At 45.7% G+C, this 15,957-nt stretch overlaps 1 protein-coding gene across 1 annotated transcript in view; it reads left to right on the top strand.

Annotated features, from left to right (window-relative positions):
• SLC9B2 (solute carrier family 9 member B2) overlaps positions 1–15,957 on the top strand; it is a 62,092-nt gene that overhangs the window by 16,409 nt on the left and 29,726 nt on the right. Inside the window, exons 5-7 of the mRNA XM_075336710.1 lie at positions 7,743–7,885; positions 9,741–9,868; positions 11,865–12,040. Coding sequence (XP_075192825.1) covers positions 7,743–7,885; positions 9,741–9,868; positions 11,865–12,040 — 447 coding nt within the window. The remainder of the gene's footprint in view (positions 1–7,742; positions 7,886–9,740; positions 9,869–11,864; positions 12,041–15,957) is intronic.

The raw sequence follows: 15,957 nt of genomic DNA, 5'->3' as shown, positions 1-15,957 counted from the left end.
CATCTATATGACATGCGAATGCCACCCGTATTCTGATTTTCTTTTTTTCCTCGCTACCATAGGCTGGCATGGGGGTGCAAGAGCTGAGACTCGGTGCAAATTGCAGCATGCTGAGATTTCACCGAGAGCACGAGTCGTAACGTATAAAATTAAGCTAGTGGACAATGCCTCATAGCTTAACACTGATGCGAGTGCGATCCGACTTTTATTTTTTATCGGATCGCACTCGCACATGGAAATTGCAAGTGGACAAGAGCCCTCTAGCTTAGTATTCCCTGGCATTTTCCCCTGTTAAGGTTTTTTTTCCTATCTCTCTACCTCATTTTTAACAACCCTGACAAAGTCGATGTTGCTGAATGCAAGATCTGTAAGTTGGTTCAGGGAGGCTGTAGATTTGAGGACTAGTGATCACAGTTTAGACGTTGGGCAGTAGAGATCTCTTTGAGTGACTCTGCTTTTCAGAGTCAGTTCTATCAAGGACTTTCAGGTCAGATTATAGACATGATGGCTTACAGTCCCTACCTGCAGTCCCTGGAGGAAGATGTGACACTGGTTGTTCAATTATATAGACACCTGAGAGAGAGCCATACTTAAAGGCTTTTCAGTGGCATCTTGAACGTATGTAAAACTGGTGCGTGCAAAGACATCAAAGGAGAGACTGTACTTGGAGCATCTACTCGGTTCTGTTTGTATTGCGGTGATATTGGTCACATTATAGTTCAATATTTCAAATATATTCAAGAATTTCTAAAGAAAGGAAAAAGAAGAGCCTTTTGTAGAGCTGCAGGTTCCAAGTGTCTGAGATTGTCTCTAGTACAGGTGTCCGTTTTTTATGAAGGTTGAGAATGTATGTATTACGAATCAGCCACTCACTGTATCATAAGGATACAAATGCTAGAGTGGTGCTTTAACCTATATATTTCCCTGCTCCTTCAAGCACACCATTGCTTGCTATATAATAATATAAAAAAAATTAAAATCCCTTGACCAAAACTCTACACTTTCATGTTTAAACTTCTTGAGCACTCTGTCTACCTATCTAATACTTTTTCAGATAAGTCTCTTGACCTTTTATAATTTGGTTACCACTCTTTACAATATACGGAAACTGCCCTTACTAAAGTCTCAAACGATGTACTGCAAGGTATATCTAAGGCCGGTTTCAGACGTCCGTGTTTCAGGTACGTGTGACATCTGTTTTTAACACTGATGCCACACGTACTTATGTTATTCTCTGGAGTTACACACATATCCGTGTTTTTACATGGACCGTGTGACCCCCTCAAGGCCCTGCATATACACACAGACATGTCCGTTTTTTTTTCTCCGGCAGCACGGGTGTCACAAGGATCGCACACTGATGTGATCTGTGTGACATCAGTGTGACACGTACTGGAGAAAACACGAGTCTTTTAAATACAAATATTTTCTATATTCACCTGTATCCAGCTCTGTTTTATCCGGCTCTGCTGCCTCCCGCTTATGACCACCGCTCATTTTAGTCTTTGATTATTCACTGCACTGAGGAGCTGGAAGCCGGAGCAGCGCTGGGGACAGGCGTGTGTGTGTGTGTGTGTGTGCCTGCGTGCATGTTGAGGACCTGGAAGCCGGAGCATCGCGGGGACAGCATCGAGAACTCAGAGTTCCCAATGAACTCTGATGAACCAGTGAAGTCACCATCCTGACATCAGAGTTCATTGGGAACTCCAATGTCCTCCTAGACGTCACTGCACACACAATGCTTGCTGAGTACTCACCTGTCCCCGCCATGCTGCCCTCGGCGGTGCTGTACACATTGCGGTTCCCACGATGCTCTACCTTACAGCTCCTAAGTACAGTGAATAATCATTGAATGTAATGAGCGGCAGTCAGAAGTAGGGAAACAGCAGAGACGAAGAAAACAGTGCTGGATACAGGTAAATATAGAATATCTTTTTATTTCAAAGACCCGTGTTTTCTCCAGTACCTGTCACACGTATGCAAACACAGATGTCACACTTGTGACATACGCGTGACACACATATGACCATAACCATACGTGTGGCTTGTACCTGATTTAAATACGGATGTCTGAAACCGGCCTAATGATCACCAAGTCCTCCATACTATGTTCCGCTCAAGGACATCTTTCTCTTATCTCCATGACTACTCATTCACTGTATCAATTGCTGGCTCTTCTTACTTTCCTCTTCCCCTTACTGTCGTGGTTCCTTAGACTATGAGCGCACGTTGCGTATTTGCATGCAGTTACGCTGCGATCTGCACCACAACGTAACTGCATGCGTCCTGCGTCGCCTGCATAATCTATGAAGATTATGCAGGAGACGTGTGCACGTGGCGTATTAGAGCGCAGCGCTTCGGCTGCTGCCCAAAGCATGCGTTCTAAGAAGTGACATGTCACTTCTTTCCTGCGCTCTGCATGCATCCCCCGCTCTTTCTATGGGAGGGGCTGCACTCAGAGCGCATGAAATCAGCTTTTTTTTTTTTCATTACGGACTCTTTCTGCAGTGATTTGAAGCGCATGTGTGCTGTTCAAATCTCTGCAGAAATTTCTGCAGGGTAGAACGCTACGTATGCACATAGCCTTAGGATCAAGTTTAGGCCACCTTTTCTCTCTATACACCACCCCTATTGGACAAACAATCAGTAGATTTGGCCTTCAGTACCATATCTATGCTGATCATCTTCTGATATCATAACGGCATTACTACAAAATACCAGTAATTGTCTGCTATTACCGACTATTATGATGTTAGGTTATAGGTTGAACTCAATGGGCTTATATCAACTTTCAATCTTAAAAACTATGAAACTGTCCTCTGCGTGTGTCTGAATCCAAAACTGAACTGTTTCCTCCCTGTATTAATTTACATAACCCAATATTACCATTCCCATGGGTGGTTCCACTATAATGCTCAAGCCACACTTTCCCTGTGTTGGTGTTATATTTGTCTTAGATCTTTACTATATCCATGTCACCTGTATCTCAAAAAACAATTCAGAATCCGCCTCATTTCTTGCCTTGAAACTGCAAAAACTATTGCTATTGCTCCTATTCATCCATTTTTGGACTACTGTAACTACTAATCTGCCTCCCTCGTACTAAACCCTTCTCTTTCCAGTCTATCCTGGCTGAAGCAGCCAGGGGCATATTCTTGTTCAGTCGCTACATCAACGACTCCACCCTGTGCCAGTCATTGCACTGGTTGCTTATCTGCTACAGCTTACTATATAAGCATATCACTCTTACCCACAAAGCTCTCTACAGTTCTGCAATGCCATACATCTCTTCCCTCAGCTTTGACTAAAATCCTACATGTGCTCTCCATTCTACGAATGACTTAAGATTAGCATCCTCCATAAACCATCATTGCCCAACACCAGTTCTCTGGAATACACTACCCTGGACAATTCAGTACAAGCACTTTTTTACCTTTTGTGTCACTTCTATATCCTCATTGTTTGTAAACTCTTGAAAGCAAGGAACTCACTCCTCTCGGTAAATGTTGAATTAATTGTGTTGCTCTGTGATGTCTTATATTATTTGTATATGTCCCCTCTGAATGATTGTTGGGGAATATCTAGGCACTATAGAAAGAAACAATTTAAATTACAGTGGAAGCTCGGTTTACGAGTAACTTAGTGTGTATCACTATATGAGCAAAGCTTGCTGTAAATTTGTAACTCCGTTTACGAGCAAGCTTTGCTGTACGAGCAAATACCGCACACACTTCCAGTTCCGTACTTTCACCGCACTCTGACCCGCTCTTGAAGTCCACACGCACGCACACGCACATATTATGCTCACCTTATCATTCCATCGCTGGCCTCCCGGTTCTTGTAATTCGCCGGTACAGGATGTGTATCGGGTAACCATCGCAAAGTTGGAGCAACTTCTGCTGTCAGCCTCTTCTCAAAGGCAGCGCGCTGACCAATCAGAGGCAAACGGCTCATGCCTTTGACATCAGCACTCTGGTAGCGGAAGCTCCGGCATCGGTCGCGATAGTTACCCAATACACATCCTGTACTGGCAAACTACAAGAACCTGGAGGCCGGCAATGGAACGGAAGGTAAGGTGAGCATAATGTGCATGTTTGTGCGTGTTTGTGCACGTGTGGAATAGGGGACCAGGGGACCAGGATAGGACATTGAACAAGTTGTGGAACGAATGTCTGAGCTTGCTTTATTTCCTATATGAAATTTTGCCTTTCTAGACGAGTAACTTGGTTTACAAGCACACTTCCAGAACGGATTGTTCTCATAAACCAAGGTTCCACTGTATTTTTTTTTTTTTTTTTTTAGTTACTTTTGTCCATTGTCCTCGTATAGCATTTTTTGGGCCTTGATTTTCCCCACTTAACTCTCCATGACAGATACAGGGGTTGGACAAAATAACGGAAACACCTGAAAACATCAATAAAAGTTAGGCGGGCTTTACATGTTGCGACATCGCTAGCAATTGCTAGCGAAGTCGAGCGCAATAGCAACCGCCCCCGTCGCACATGCAATATGTGGTGATTGCTGCCATAGCGAACATTACCGCCAAACAATATCTCCTTCAAGAGGGAGGTGCGTTCGGCATCACAGCGACGTCAACGCGGCGTCACTAAGCGGCCGGCCAATAGAAGCGGAGATGAGTGGAGATGACATAACATCCCGCCCACCTCCTTCCTTCCGCTTTGTTGGTGGAGGCACGTAAGGAGATGTTTGTCATTCCTGCGGTGTCACACACAGTGATGCTAGTCGTACCGGCAGCAGCAGCAATATTATGAAAAGGAGCGACGTGTCACCAATCAACAATTTTTGACGTTTTTGCAATCGGTGATCGTCGCTCCTAGGGTTTACACGCTGCGATGTCGGTAACGGCGCTGGATGTGCGTCACTAACGACGTGACCCCGACGATATATCGTTACCGATGTCGCAACGTGTAAAGCCCGTCTTAGTTTAATATGGTGTAGGTCCACCTTTTGTGGCGATTACAGCCATAATTCTCCGAGGTATGGATTCATACAAGGTTTAAATTGTTTCCAAAGGAATTTTAGCCCATTCTGCAGTTAAAACACCCTCCAGTTCTTTGAGCGACGATGGTGGCAGAAATCGACGTTTAACTTGAATCTCTATAATCGAATATAAATGCTCAATAATGTTGAGGTCTGGGGATTGTGGGGGCCAGATAAGATGCTCAACTTAATAAGAATGTTCCTCGTGCCATGCTTTAACGCTTCTAGCTGTATGAATTGGTGCATTATCATCCTGAAAGATGGCTTTCCCCTCCGGGAACAGTGCTTGAACCATGGGATGCACTTGGTCGCCCAAAATGCCTAAATAATCTCGGCTGTTAATTCTTCCATGAAGGGATATCATTGGCCTGGCGGATCTCCACGAAATAGCACCCCAGATCATCACAGAACCTCCGCCATGTTTTACGGTTGGGAGAAGGCAGTTTGGATGGAATGCTTCTTTTGGCTTGCTCCAAACGTACACTCGGCCGGAGGTCGGAAAAAGGGTAAACGATGATTCGTCTGAGAATATCACATGTTTCCACTGCTCGAGTGACCAATTCTGGAGGTTTCTAACCACTCTAAACAATTGGACAATTTGTCATTGAGAGCAGCGGTTTTCTATTTGCAGCTGTTCCGTGGAATCCAGATTTGTGCTGCTCCCGACGAACAGTTTTCGTGGAAACTGGGTTCTGTAGGTGCCCCTAGTCCTAGTGCTCACACACACTGGCAGGGTGTCATGGCAGCTGGGGGTCTGCTGAAGTTCCAGTCGCAGCCCTGTTAACCCTCCTTTGGTTCTATGGTATTGCTGCATATGGTATAAGCAATCATGCAATTGCAGGTTTAAGTCCCCCTGCGGTACTAAAAAATAAATTTAAATAAATATGTTAAAATTAAAATTCTTCCTTAAAAAAAAGATACTAAAAGGAAACCACACCCAGTATCACTCAGTCTGTAAAATTCTGGTCTATCAAAATATGAAATTAGCACCACAGTACCATGACAAAATACAATAAAGAGGTCAAAATGTTATCTGTACCTAAAAATGGTATCAATAAAACAGTCAGCTCGCTATGTAAAAAAAATAAGCCGACACTCGGCTCCAAAAGGAAAAATGTTATAGATCTCAGAAAATGTCAGAAGTCAATTATTTCTTTATTTTTATTTACTTTACTTTTTTTTTTTTTTTTACAAATTTCAGATTTTTTTTCACTATATAAATAATAAAAAAAAATCTATGAAAGTTTGGCATTGTCATAATTGTAGTAACCTGAAGAATCATGTTTCCATGTCATTTATACCACACAATGAACATTTTAAACACAAAACCCAAAAAACTGGTGGAACCGCATGTTTGTTTTTACTATTTCATTCCATTGGGACCCCCCCCACACACTTTTTTCAGTACATTCTATGGTAAAGTGAATGGTATCATCCAAAACTACAGCTCGTCCTATACAAAAACAATAACTTGTGCCGCTGTTCACAAAAAATCACCTGAGCATTAGAGGGTAACTGTCAGCAGATTTTTGCTACCTCATCTGAGAGCAGCATGATGTAGGCAAATAAATCCTGAGTTTACTGTGTGCAAGCGTTCTGACACATAGAAAGATTTTAGATTTTGTTTGTGGCAGTGCTGATAGACCTGCCCCTGCCAACACGAGGCTTTCAGTGTTATATCATTTCCATAGACAGAAACGGTTAATCACAGAAGGGGCGGAGTCATCTAGAGCTCACCCTGCTGAGACCCACTAATGATAAAGATAACAGGCTTAAACTAACATTGCAGGTAAACAAAATCAGATATTGAAATAATGCAGGCAGAACTGAATTTTAAGTTTTAAGGCTGCTTTCACACTACGTTTTTTTAACATGCGTCATGAACGTTTTTTTGCTGTAAAAGCGGATCCTGCTTTTACAGCAAAAAAACGCATGCAAACGCATGTGTTATTTTGCAGGATCCTGTCACTTGACGTTTATGGGCGGGCATTGGAATCATATGATCGGGAGTGATGATAACTGAACGTGACAGACTGGGAGCCGGCATCTGACAGCTGCGAAGGCTCGTAACCAAGGTAAACATCGGGTAACTTGCTTGGATACCCGATATTTACCTTGGTTACGAGCGTCTGCACACATAACCAACGTAAACATCGGGTAACTAAGAGAAGCGCTTTGCTTGGTTACCCGATATTTACCTTGGTTACGAGTGTCCGCAGGTCTCAGGCGGGGGTGAGAGAGAGAGAGAGGAGAGGGAGGGGGAGAGAGACAGAGAAGGAGGAGGAGAGAGAGACTGATCACGCGAGGCTGGTTTCTGGGCATGCTCAGTAGAGCAAGCAGGATCCTGTCTATCAGCATGCCAGCGTTCACATGCGTTTGCATACAGTATAGTCAGGATCCAGCAATTTGCAGTATTTGGACGCAGCTCAAAAACGCTACAAGTAGTGTTTTTGAAAAATGTTAAAAAACTGCAAGTCGCTGGATCCTCACTATAACGCACGCAGACGCAGGTGAACGCATGTTGACGCGAGTCCATTGCAAATGCATTGAAATGAAAGCGCATTTGCACTGGATCCGTTTTTGCGTTAAAAAAACTTTCATGACGCATATTAAAAAAACGTAGTGTGAAAGCAGCCTAACTCTTGCAGATGCTGTCTTCAGGTTATGTTGCAGAAACCTGCTGACAGAGTTCCTTTTAAGTGTATAAAAAGTTGTGACAGTGGTTGTGTTTTCTTCCGTAGGTATGTTACTTGCTGGCTTCCTAATACGAAATATTCCATTCATCACAGACCAAGTGCAAATCAGTTATAAGTGGTCTGCTGCCTTAAGAAATATTGCTTTAGCGATCATACTGACACGGGCCGGGCTGGGACTGGACCCAAAGGTAAACCTTACAGCACTATCCTGTCTACATTTCTTTTGACATATACAGCATATGTCCATATTATAATCACTTGTATTTTGCCCCTCTACAGAATTATATGTTAATATGCCTCTAATGCAGGAAACATGAGATTGTATAATATATTTGTTTAATACAGAAACGCTCTACAGATATCAAAATGAATAAGACAGAAGATATAGCATGTTAAAATACTGACCTAAAACTTGAACACTAGAACATCTGTATTCTGACTAACATACCCATGAAACTCAGATGTAAAATGTCCTTGTGTAGAATTAGACCGCAGCTGAAGTAGAATATATATATAATATATATATATACACTAGCTGTAGCACCCGGTGTTGCCCGGGATAGTAACTGTCTCTGTCTCTCTCCCAGTCTCTGTCTGTCTGTCTGTCTCTCTGTTTGTCTCTCTTTCCCTGTCTGTCTCTGTGTCCGTCTCTGTATCAGTCTCTCTGTATCTGTCTATCCCTATCTCTGTCTGTTTGTCTCTCTCTCTCTCTTTCCAGGTCTGTCTCTTTCCCAGGTCTGTCTCTGTCTGTCTCTCTGTCTCTTTTGCTGCCTGTCTCTTTCCCTATCTGCCTGTCTCTATCTCTGTGTCTCTTTCCCAGTCTGTCTCTTTCCCCTCCTCCTTTCCCTGTCTGTTTTTCCATGTCTGTAGCTCTTTGTTTCTTTCCCTGTCTCTCTCTCTCTCTTTCCCTGTGTCTCTCTCCTTGTCTCTTTCCCTGTCTGTCTGTCTGTACCTGTCTCTTTCCCTGTCTGTGTCTGTCTGCCTATGTCTCTTTGTCTGTCTGTCTCTCTCTTGCTGTCTTTTTCCCTGTCTCTCTCTGTCTGTCTGCCTCTTAAGCGGGCTTTACACGCTGCGACATCGCCCGAACGATCTCGTTGGGGTCACGGAATTTGTGACGCACATCCGGTCGCTTTAGCGATGTCGTTGCGTGTGACACCTATGAGCGATTTTGAATCGTCGCAAAAACGTTCAAAATCGCTCATCGGTGACATGGGGGTCCATTCTCAAATATCGCTGCTGATCGGTGTACGAAGTAGTTCGTCGCTCCTGCGGCAGCACACATCGCTATGTGTGCGGCCGCCGGCAATGAGGAAGGAAGGAGGTGGGCGGGATGTTACGTCCCGCTCATCTCTGCCCCTCCGCTTCTATTGGGCGGCGGTTCAGTGACACTGCTGTGACGTCGCTGTGACGCTGAACGAACCGCCCCCTTAGAAAGGAGGCGGTTCGCCGGTCACAGCGACGTCGGTAGGCAGGTAAGTAATGTGGCGGGTCCACGTGATGTTGTGCGCCACGGGCAGCGATTAGCCCGTGTCGCACAACCGATGGGAGCGGGTACGCAAGCTAGCAATATCGGTCACGATATCGCAGCTTGTAAAGCGGCCTTTACTCTGTATGTGTCTATGTCTGTCTGTCTCTGTCTCTCTCTATCCATCTCCCCACCGACATCATATTACCACACACATAAGCTTGTTATACTATGAATGACTTTCGTGCCTATAACAACCAATCAGAGCTGCTATTAATAACCTGTGGCTTCCAGCTCCATTGACTTTAATGGAGGCAGGTTTTTTGGAGAGTAACTGTAAAGGGCAGGGTTACATTTTTTCCATCAGAACATAGTCTGACGTTCCCTGAATCACATGAGGTGTCTGTGCAATATATTTGATTGTAAAGGCGGCGGTGCGGATTCTTTTAGCGGACATACACACACACATACACTCAGCTTTATATATTAGAGAGAGATATAGAGATATATTACTGTGTATATTTATATTTTATAACCAGATGTCATCACATTGTATTACACCCTTTTGTGTTTTTTAGGCCTTAAGGAAATTGAAGGCCGTGTGCTTAAGACTTTCCTTTGGTCCCTGCGCCATTGAGACTTGTTCGGCTGCTCTATTCTCTCACCTTCTGATAGGACTGCCTTTGACATGGGGATTTATGTTGGGGTAAAGCTTCTTTTGTTTAATGTACATTAATTCACTGATCTTTTTTATATGTAAGGACGGATTCAATAATTTACCCTAAATAATCACTTTTAGCCTAAGTGCTGACATTGCAACGCTTGGTTTGCTTCAACATTGACAGCCAAGGTGCTCTAAGGAGCCAATACATCAAAGTGTTTACGCTGGTTCTCTGGTGTAAAACACTCTGAAAATGTTGCAGTTGTGAGCATTTTCACCCCACATTCGGCCAGCTATCTCACCATGGGTGGAGCTGGGGCAAAACGGAGGAGTAGAAAAGCGCAATCGTCTAATTACCAGACCTGTTGAATTTATGCCAGAAATCTCAATACAATACCTGACTGGAGAAGCATTACTGGCAAGGTCTACAAAGGCTCACACCACTTGCATGCGCCCCTTAATGTATCGGGTTCTTCTTACTCCGCCATGCTTGTACAAAGCTAGTGTTCATAAATCTGGGCAATTGACTCTGCAGTGCCATCGGATGCAACAGACAATTGAACCTTTCATTCCTCCTCTATCCTAGCATTGTGTGAGTTATTGTATATTACAAAGTATCAATACTTAACTCACATTGGTAACTTCCATCAATCAATAGGTCATCAAATAATAACATTGTTTAAAGTACGGTTTTTTTTTTTGTTTTGTTTTTTTTTAAAGGGAACCTGTCATTTGAAAAAAATTATTAACCTGCAGATATGGGGTTAATTTGCAGGTTAGTAGTATTCTGAAGCTGTACAGCCACCACACTAAAAGTTGGTGGGAGGATATGAGCTTTATTCCTCCCAGCAGCCTCGAGCTTTCAGTCATAGAGGCTTCAGTCACCGCTGTGTACATAGTAAGTGTAACTACACCGCGACACTGACTGACAGTCAGCTCAGAAGTAAATCAATGCAGAACGCTATTCAGTTGTAGATCAACCCCACATCTTCAGGTTAATAGTGTTTTTTGACATAAGAGATTCCTTTAAGATTTTTTGGTAATTTTTATGTCCAATTAAAATAAATTGATCTTATATATTGCAGTGTTCACACTGGCCACTAGTCGTTCTCATTAGTCATCTAATTCTCATCACAACTATGATTACAATATAACACACCTAATATCAAGGTTGAGGCAAATAATTGCAAGGTCATGGCTCCCCTCTTTTTGGGACTTCCGCACAGGTCACAGAATATTCCAAGAATGCGCTCTCTTAGATGTCAATAAAGCACTCCAGTCTTCCATCTTATTGTGTTCATTTATTTGCTTAAAAGGGAATTTGTCAGTAGGTTTTTACTATGTAATCTGAGAGCAGCAAGATGAAGGGGCAGAGAACCTAATTCCAGCAATATATCACTTACCAGATTGATTTCTGTATTTTGATAAAATCCCTAGTTTCTTGTTGTAGATTTAGCAGCGGTCAGAGTTGTGTATAACCCAGCCCACACGTGATTGGCAGCTTTCTATGTACATTGTCCGCAAGTTGCCAATCAGTGACGGAGGTGGGGTTACACACATTAGCGTGACTGGCCGGCAAGTGAAACCTAGTCTGGCAGTGATAATCTCCAGCTGGTAAAATACTGATTGTATTGAAAATACTGCACACAGCCTAGTAAATGACACATCCCTGGAACTGTGCTTTCGGCCCCTACGTTTTGCTGGTTGTGGTTTAAACGGTGAAAACCTGCTAACAGATTCCCTAAAGCAAATTAGGCAGTAGCTCAGGCAAGAAGGCTGCCTCTATAATTACGGGCAGAAAATGGAATTTAAAAAAGCAGATAATAAAAGCTGAATATAAAATATAACAATATATATGTGACACTTTCCCTTTAGGAGAGTAAAATGGTGCTAAATAATTAATTTCTTGTATCATTACCCCAGTAAATAAAAATGAAGTATCTTTTTGCTGCCATATCCATATAATTTGTTAGTTTCTGTTCCATATGTAATGGTACACCTGATTATGTACTACACGATGCCTTATGTTGGCTTTGACTAGTTTTGTTTTAGGTGCCGTTTCCCCTGCTGTTGTTGTACCTTCTATGCTACTACTGCAGAAAGAAGGATATGGGGTAGATAAGGGGATCCCAACACTGCTTATGGCGGCTGGAAGTTTTGATGATGTCCTTGCTATAACTGGTTTCAATACCTGTTTCGGGATGGCCTTTTCATCAGGTAAAAAAAGAGAATTTTGTTACTTACCGTAAATTCTTTTTCTTATAGTTCCGTATTGGGAGACCCAGACCATGGGTGTTTAGCTTCTGCCTCCGGAGGACACACAAAGTACTACACTTAAAAGTGTAGATCCTCCCTCTGAGCTTATACACCCCCTGGTAGCCAGTCCTAGCCAGTTTAGTGCAAAAGCTGAAGGAGAATAGCCACCCACAAGTAGAACCGAGTAAGAACCGGAACAACCGGAGACTCGGTCCACGACAACAGCCGGTGATAACACACGGAACAAGAAAATTGCCAACAGGCAACAGAGAGGGAGCTAGGTCTCCCAATACGGAACTATAAGAAAAAGAATTTACGGTAAGTAACAAAATTGTCTTTTTCTTTATCGTTCCTTTGGGAGACCCAGACCATGGGACGTTCCAAAGCTGTCCCTGGGTGGGAATAAACAGAAAAAACTAAGAAGTAGGCGGAGCCTAACTTCACAAGTGGGCGACAGCCGCCTGAAGGATGCGTCTGCCCAAGCTCGCATCTGCCGAAGCATGAGCATGCACTTGGTAGTGCTTCGAAAAGGTATGCAGTCTAGTCCAAGTGGCAGCCTGACAGACTTGTTGAGCCGTAGCCTGGTGCCTAAAAGCCCAAGAGGCACAGACAGCTCTGGTCGAGTGTGCTTTGATCCCCGGCGGGGGAGGCACCTGAGTACTCTGGTAGGCGTCCGAAATGGTCGATCTAATCCAAAGGGCCAAGGTCGGCTTAGAAGCAGAGAGACCCTTGCGCCGCCCTATGTTTAGCACAAAAAGAGAGGTGCACCGCCTAAGCGCAGCGGTGCGAGACACATAAATCCGGAGAGCACGCACCAGATCTAGATTATGCAGCGCTTTCTCAAAGCGATGAACAGGGGCCGGACAGAAGGAAGGCAAGGAAATATCCTGGTTAAGGTGGAAGGGAGAGACCACCTTAGGAAGAAAGTCCGGGGTCGGACGGAGAACTACCCTGTCTTGGTGAAAAACCAAAAAAGGTGACTCCGAGGAGAGCACAGCCAAATCAGAGACTCTCCTGAGAGAAGTTATGGCAACTAGAAAAGCCACCTTTTGAGAAAGACGATACAAAGAAACCTCCCTAAGAGGCTCAAAGGGGGGTTTCTGCAATACCGTGAGGACCAAGTTAATGTCCCAGGGATCCAAGGGCCGCCGATAAGGCGGAATGATGTGAGACGCACCTTGCATGAAGGTGTGGACCTGAGCCAGCCGGGCGAGACGCCGCTGGAACAGCACTGATAGAGCTGAGACTTGTCCCTTGAGAGAGTTGAGGGACAGTCCTAGCTGCAGACCGGACTGTAAAAAAGACAGAAGGGTCGGCAACGAGAATGGCCAAGGAGAATGGCCGGAAGAGCGACACCAGGACAGGAAAATTTTCCAAGTCCTGTGATAGATCTTGACGGAGGAAGACTTACGGGCCCGAGTCATAGTGGAGATGACTTCAGGAGGAATACCAGAAGCCGTCAAAATCCAGGACTCAAGAGCCACGCCGTCAATTTGAGTGCCGCAGAATTCGGGCGGAAAAACGGACCTTGCAAGAGCAGGTCTTGACGGTCCGGAAGATGCCACGGCATCTCCACGGACAGTTGGAGCAGGTCCGGATACCAAGCTCGCCTGGGCCAGTCCGGTGTAATGAGGATGACTCGACCGCCCTCCATTCTGATCTTGCGCAGGACTCTGGGCAAGAGAGCTAGAGGGGGAAACACGTAGGACAGACGAAACTGGGACCAGTCTTGAACCTGAGCGTCCGTGGCGAAGGCCTGAGGATCGTGGGAGCGAGCCACGTAAACCGGAACCTTGTTGTTGTGACGGGATGCCATTAGGTCCACGTCCGGAGTGCCCCACTTGTGGCAGATTGACTGAAACACTGCCGGGTGCAGGGACCACTCGTCAACGTCCACGGATTGACGGCTGAGATAATCTGCCTCCCAGTTTTCTACGCCAGGGAAGTGGACTGCGGATATGGTGGACTTGGAGTCCTCCGCCCATTGAAGAATGCGTTGGACCTCCAACATTGCCAGGCGGCTGCGTGTCCCGCCTTGGTGATTGATGTAGGCAACCGCTGTCGCGTTGTCTGACTGGACTCGAATGTGCCTGCCCGCCAACAGGTGGTGAAAGGCTAGGAGAGCTAGAAGCACAGCTCTGGTTTCCAGCACATTGATTGAAAGGGCTGACTCGGACGGAGTCCAAGTGCTCTGTGGTGGAGATGTACCGCTCCCCAGCCGGATAGGCTGGCATCCGTGGTGAGAATCACCCAGGACGGAGTCAGGAAGGAGCGCCCTTGGGACAGGGAGAGGGGTCGAAGCCACCACTGAAGAGAGCTCCTGGTCCGTGGAGACAGAGCCACTAACCTCTGTAAGGAGGAAGGCCGCTTGTCCCAACAGCGGAGAATGTCCAGCTGCAGAGGACGCAGATGGAACTGGGCAAAGGGAACCGCCTCCATGGAGGCCACCATTTGACCCAGCACCTGCATCAGGCGCCTGAGGGAATAACGGCGGGCCCTCAGGAGAGAGCGCACCGCTAGCCGGAGAGACTGCTGTTTGATTAAGGGCAACTTCACAAGTGTCGGCAAAGTCTCGAACTGCATCCCTAGGTACGTGAGACTCTGGGTTGGAGTCAGAGTGGATTTGGGAAGATTGGCAATCCACCCGAATTGGGCTATTGTGGCGAGAGTGAGCGAAACACTCCGCTGAAAGTCTGCGCTGGATGTACCCTTGACCAGAAGGTCGTCCAGATAAGGAAGCACTGCTAACCCCTGGAGGTGCAGGACCGCAATCACTGCCGCCATGACCTTGGTGAATACCCGAGGGGCCGTGGCTAACCCGAAGGGGAGAGCCACGAATTGGAAATGATCCTCTCCTATCGCAAAACGTAACCAACGCTGATGTGACACTCCGATTGGCACATGCAGATAGGCATCTCTGATGTCGATGGACGCCAGGAACTCCCCTTGGGTCATAGAGGCAATGACTGATCGCAGAGACTCCATGCGAAAATGCCGCACCCGGACATGCTTGTTGAGAAGCTTGAGATCCAGGATGGGCCGGAAGGTACCGTCCTTTTTTGGAACTAGGAAGAGATTTGAGTAAAAACCTCTGAACCGTTCCTGAGCGGGAACTGGGGCAATCACTCAGTTTGCCTGCAAGGACGCCACGGCATGCGAGAAGGCAGCGGCCTTGGAGCAGGGGGGAGTTGAGAGAAAAAATCTGTTTGGAGGGCTGGAAGATAATTCTATCCTGTAGCCGTGAGATATGATGTCTCTCACCCACTGATCGGAGACTTGCTTTAACCAAGCGTCGCCAAAGTGGGAGAGCCTGCCACCGACTAAGGACGTGGCTGGAGCGGGCCGAGAGTCATGAGGAAGCTGCCTTAGTGGCAGAACCTCCTGCGGTCTTCTGCGGACGCGCTTTTGGGCGCCAGTTGGATTTCTGATCCTTGGCTGAGTTAGCGGACGAGGCGGAAGGCTTAGAGGATGACCAGTTGGAGGAACGAAAGGAACGAAACCTCGATTGATTCCTACTCTGGGCGGGTTTCCTGGTCTTGGTTTGTGGCATGGAAGTACTCTTCCCGCCAGTAGCTTCTTTAATGATTTCATCCAGCTGTTCACCAAACAGCCGTGAACCAGCAAAAGGGAGCCCAGCAAGAAACTTCTTGGAAGAAGCATCTGCCTTCCACTCTCGAAGCCACAAAATCCTGCGGATAACAAGAGAATTAGCTGAAGCCACCGCAGTGCGGTGAGCAGCCTCTAGCATGGCAGACATGGCATAAGATGAAAAAGCTGAAGCCTGAGCAGTTAAGGTAACCATCTCAGGCATAGATTCTTTGGTGAGGGAATGCATCTCCTCTAGAGAAGCAGAGATGGCTTTGAGAGCCCACACTGCT

This window comes from Anomaloglossus baeobatrachus, chromosome 1 (genome assembly GCF_048569485.1).
Source record: "Anomaloglossus baeobatrachus isolate aAnoBae1 chromosome 1, aAnoBae1.hap1, whole genome shotgun sequence".
NCBI lineage: Eukaryota > Metazoa > Chordata > Amphibia > Anura > Aromobatidae > Anomaloglossus > Anomaloglossus baeobatrachus.
The sequence above is the reverse complement of the archived record's forward strand: the minus strand, read 5'-3'. Positions and strand labels throughout refer to the sequence as shown.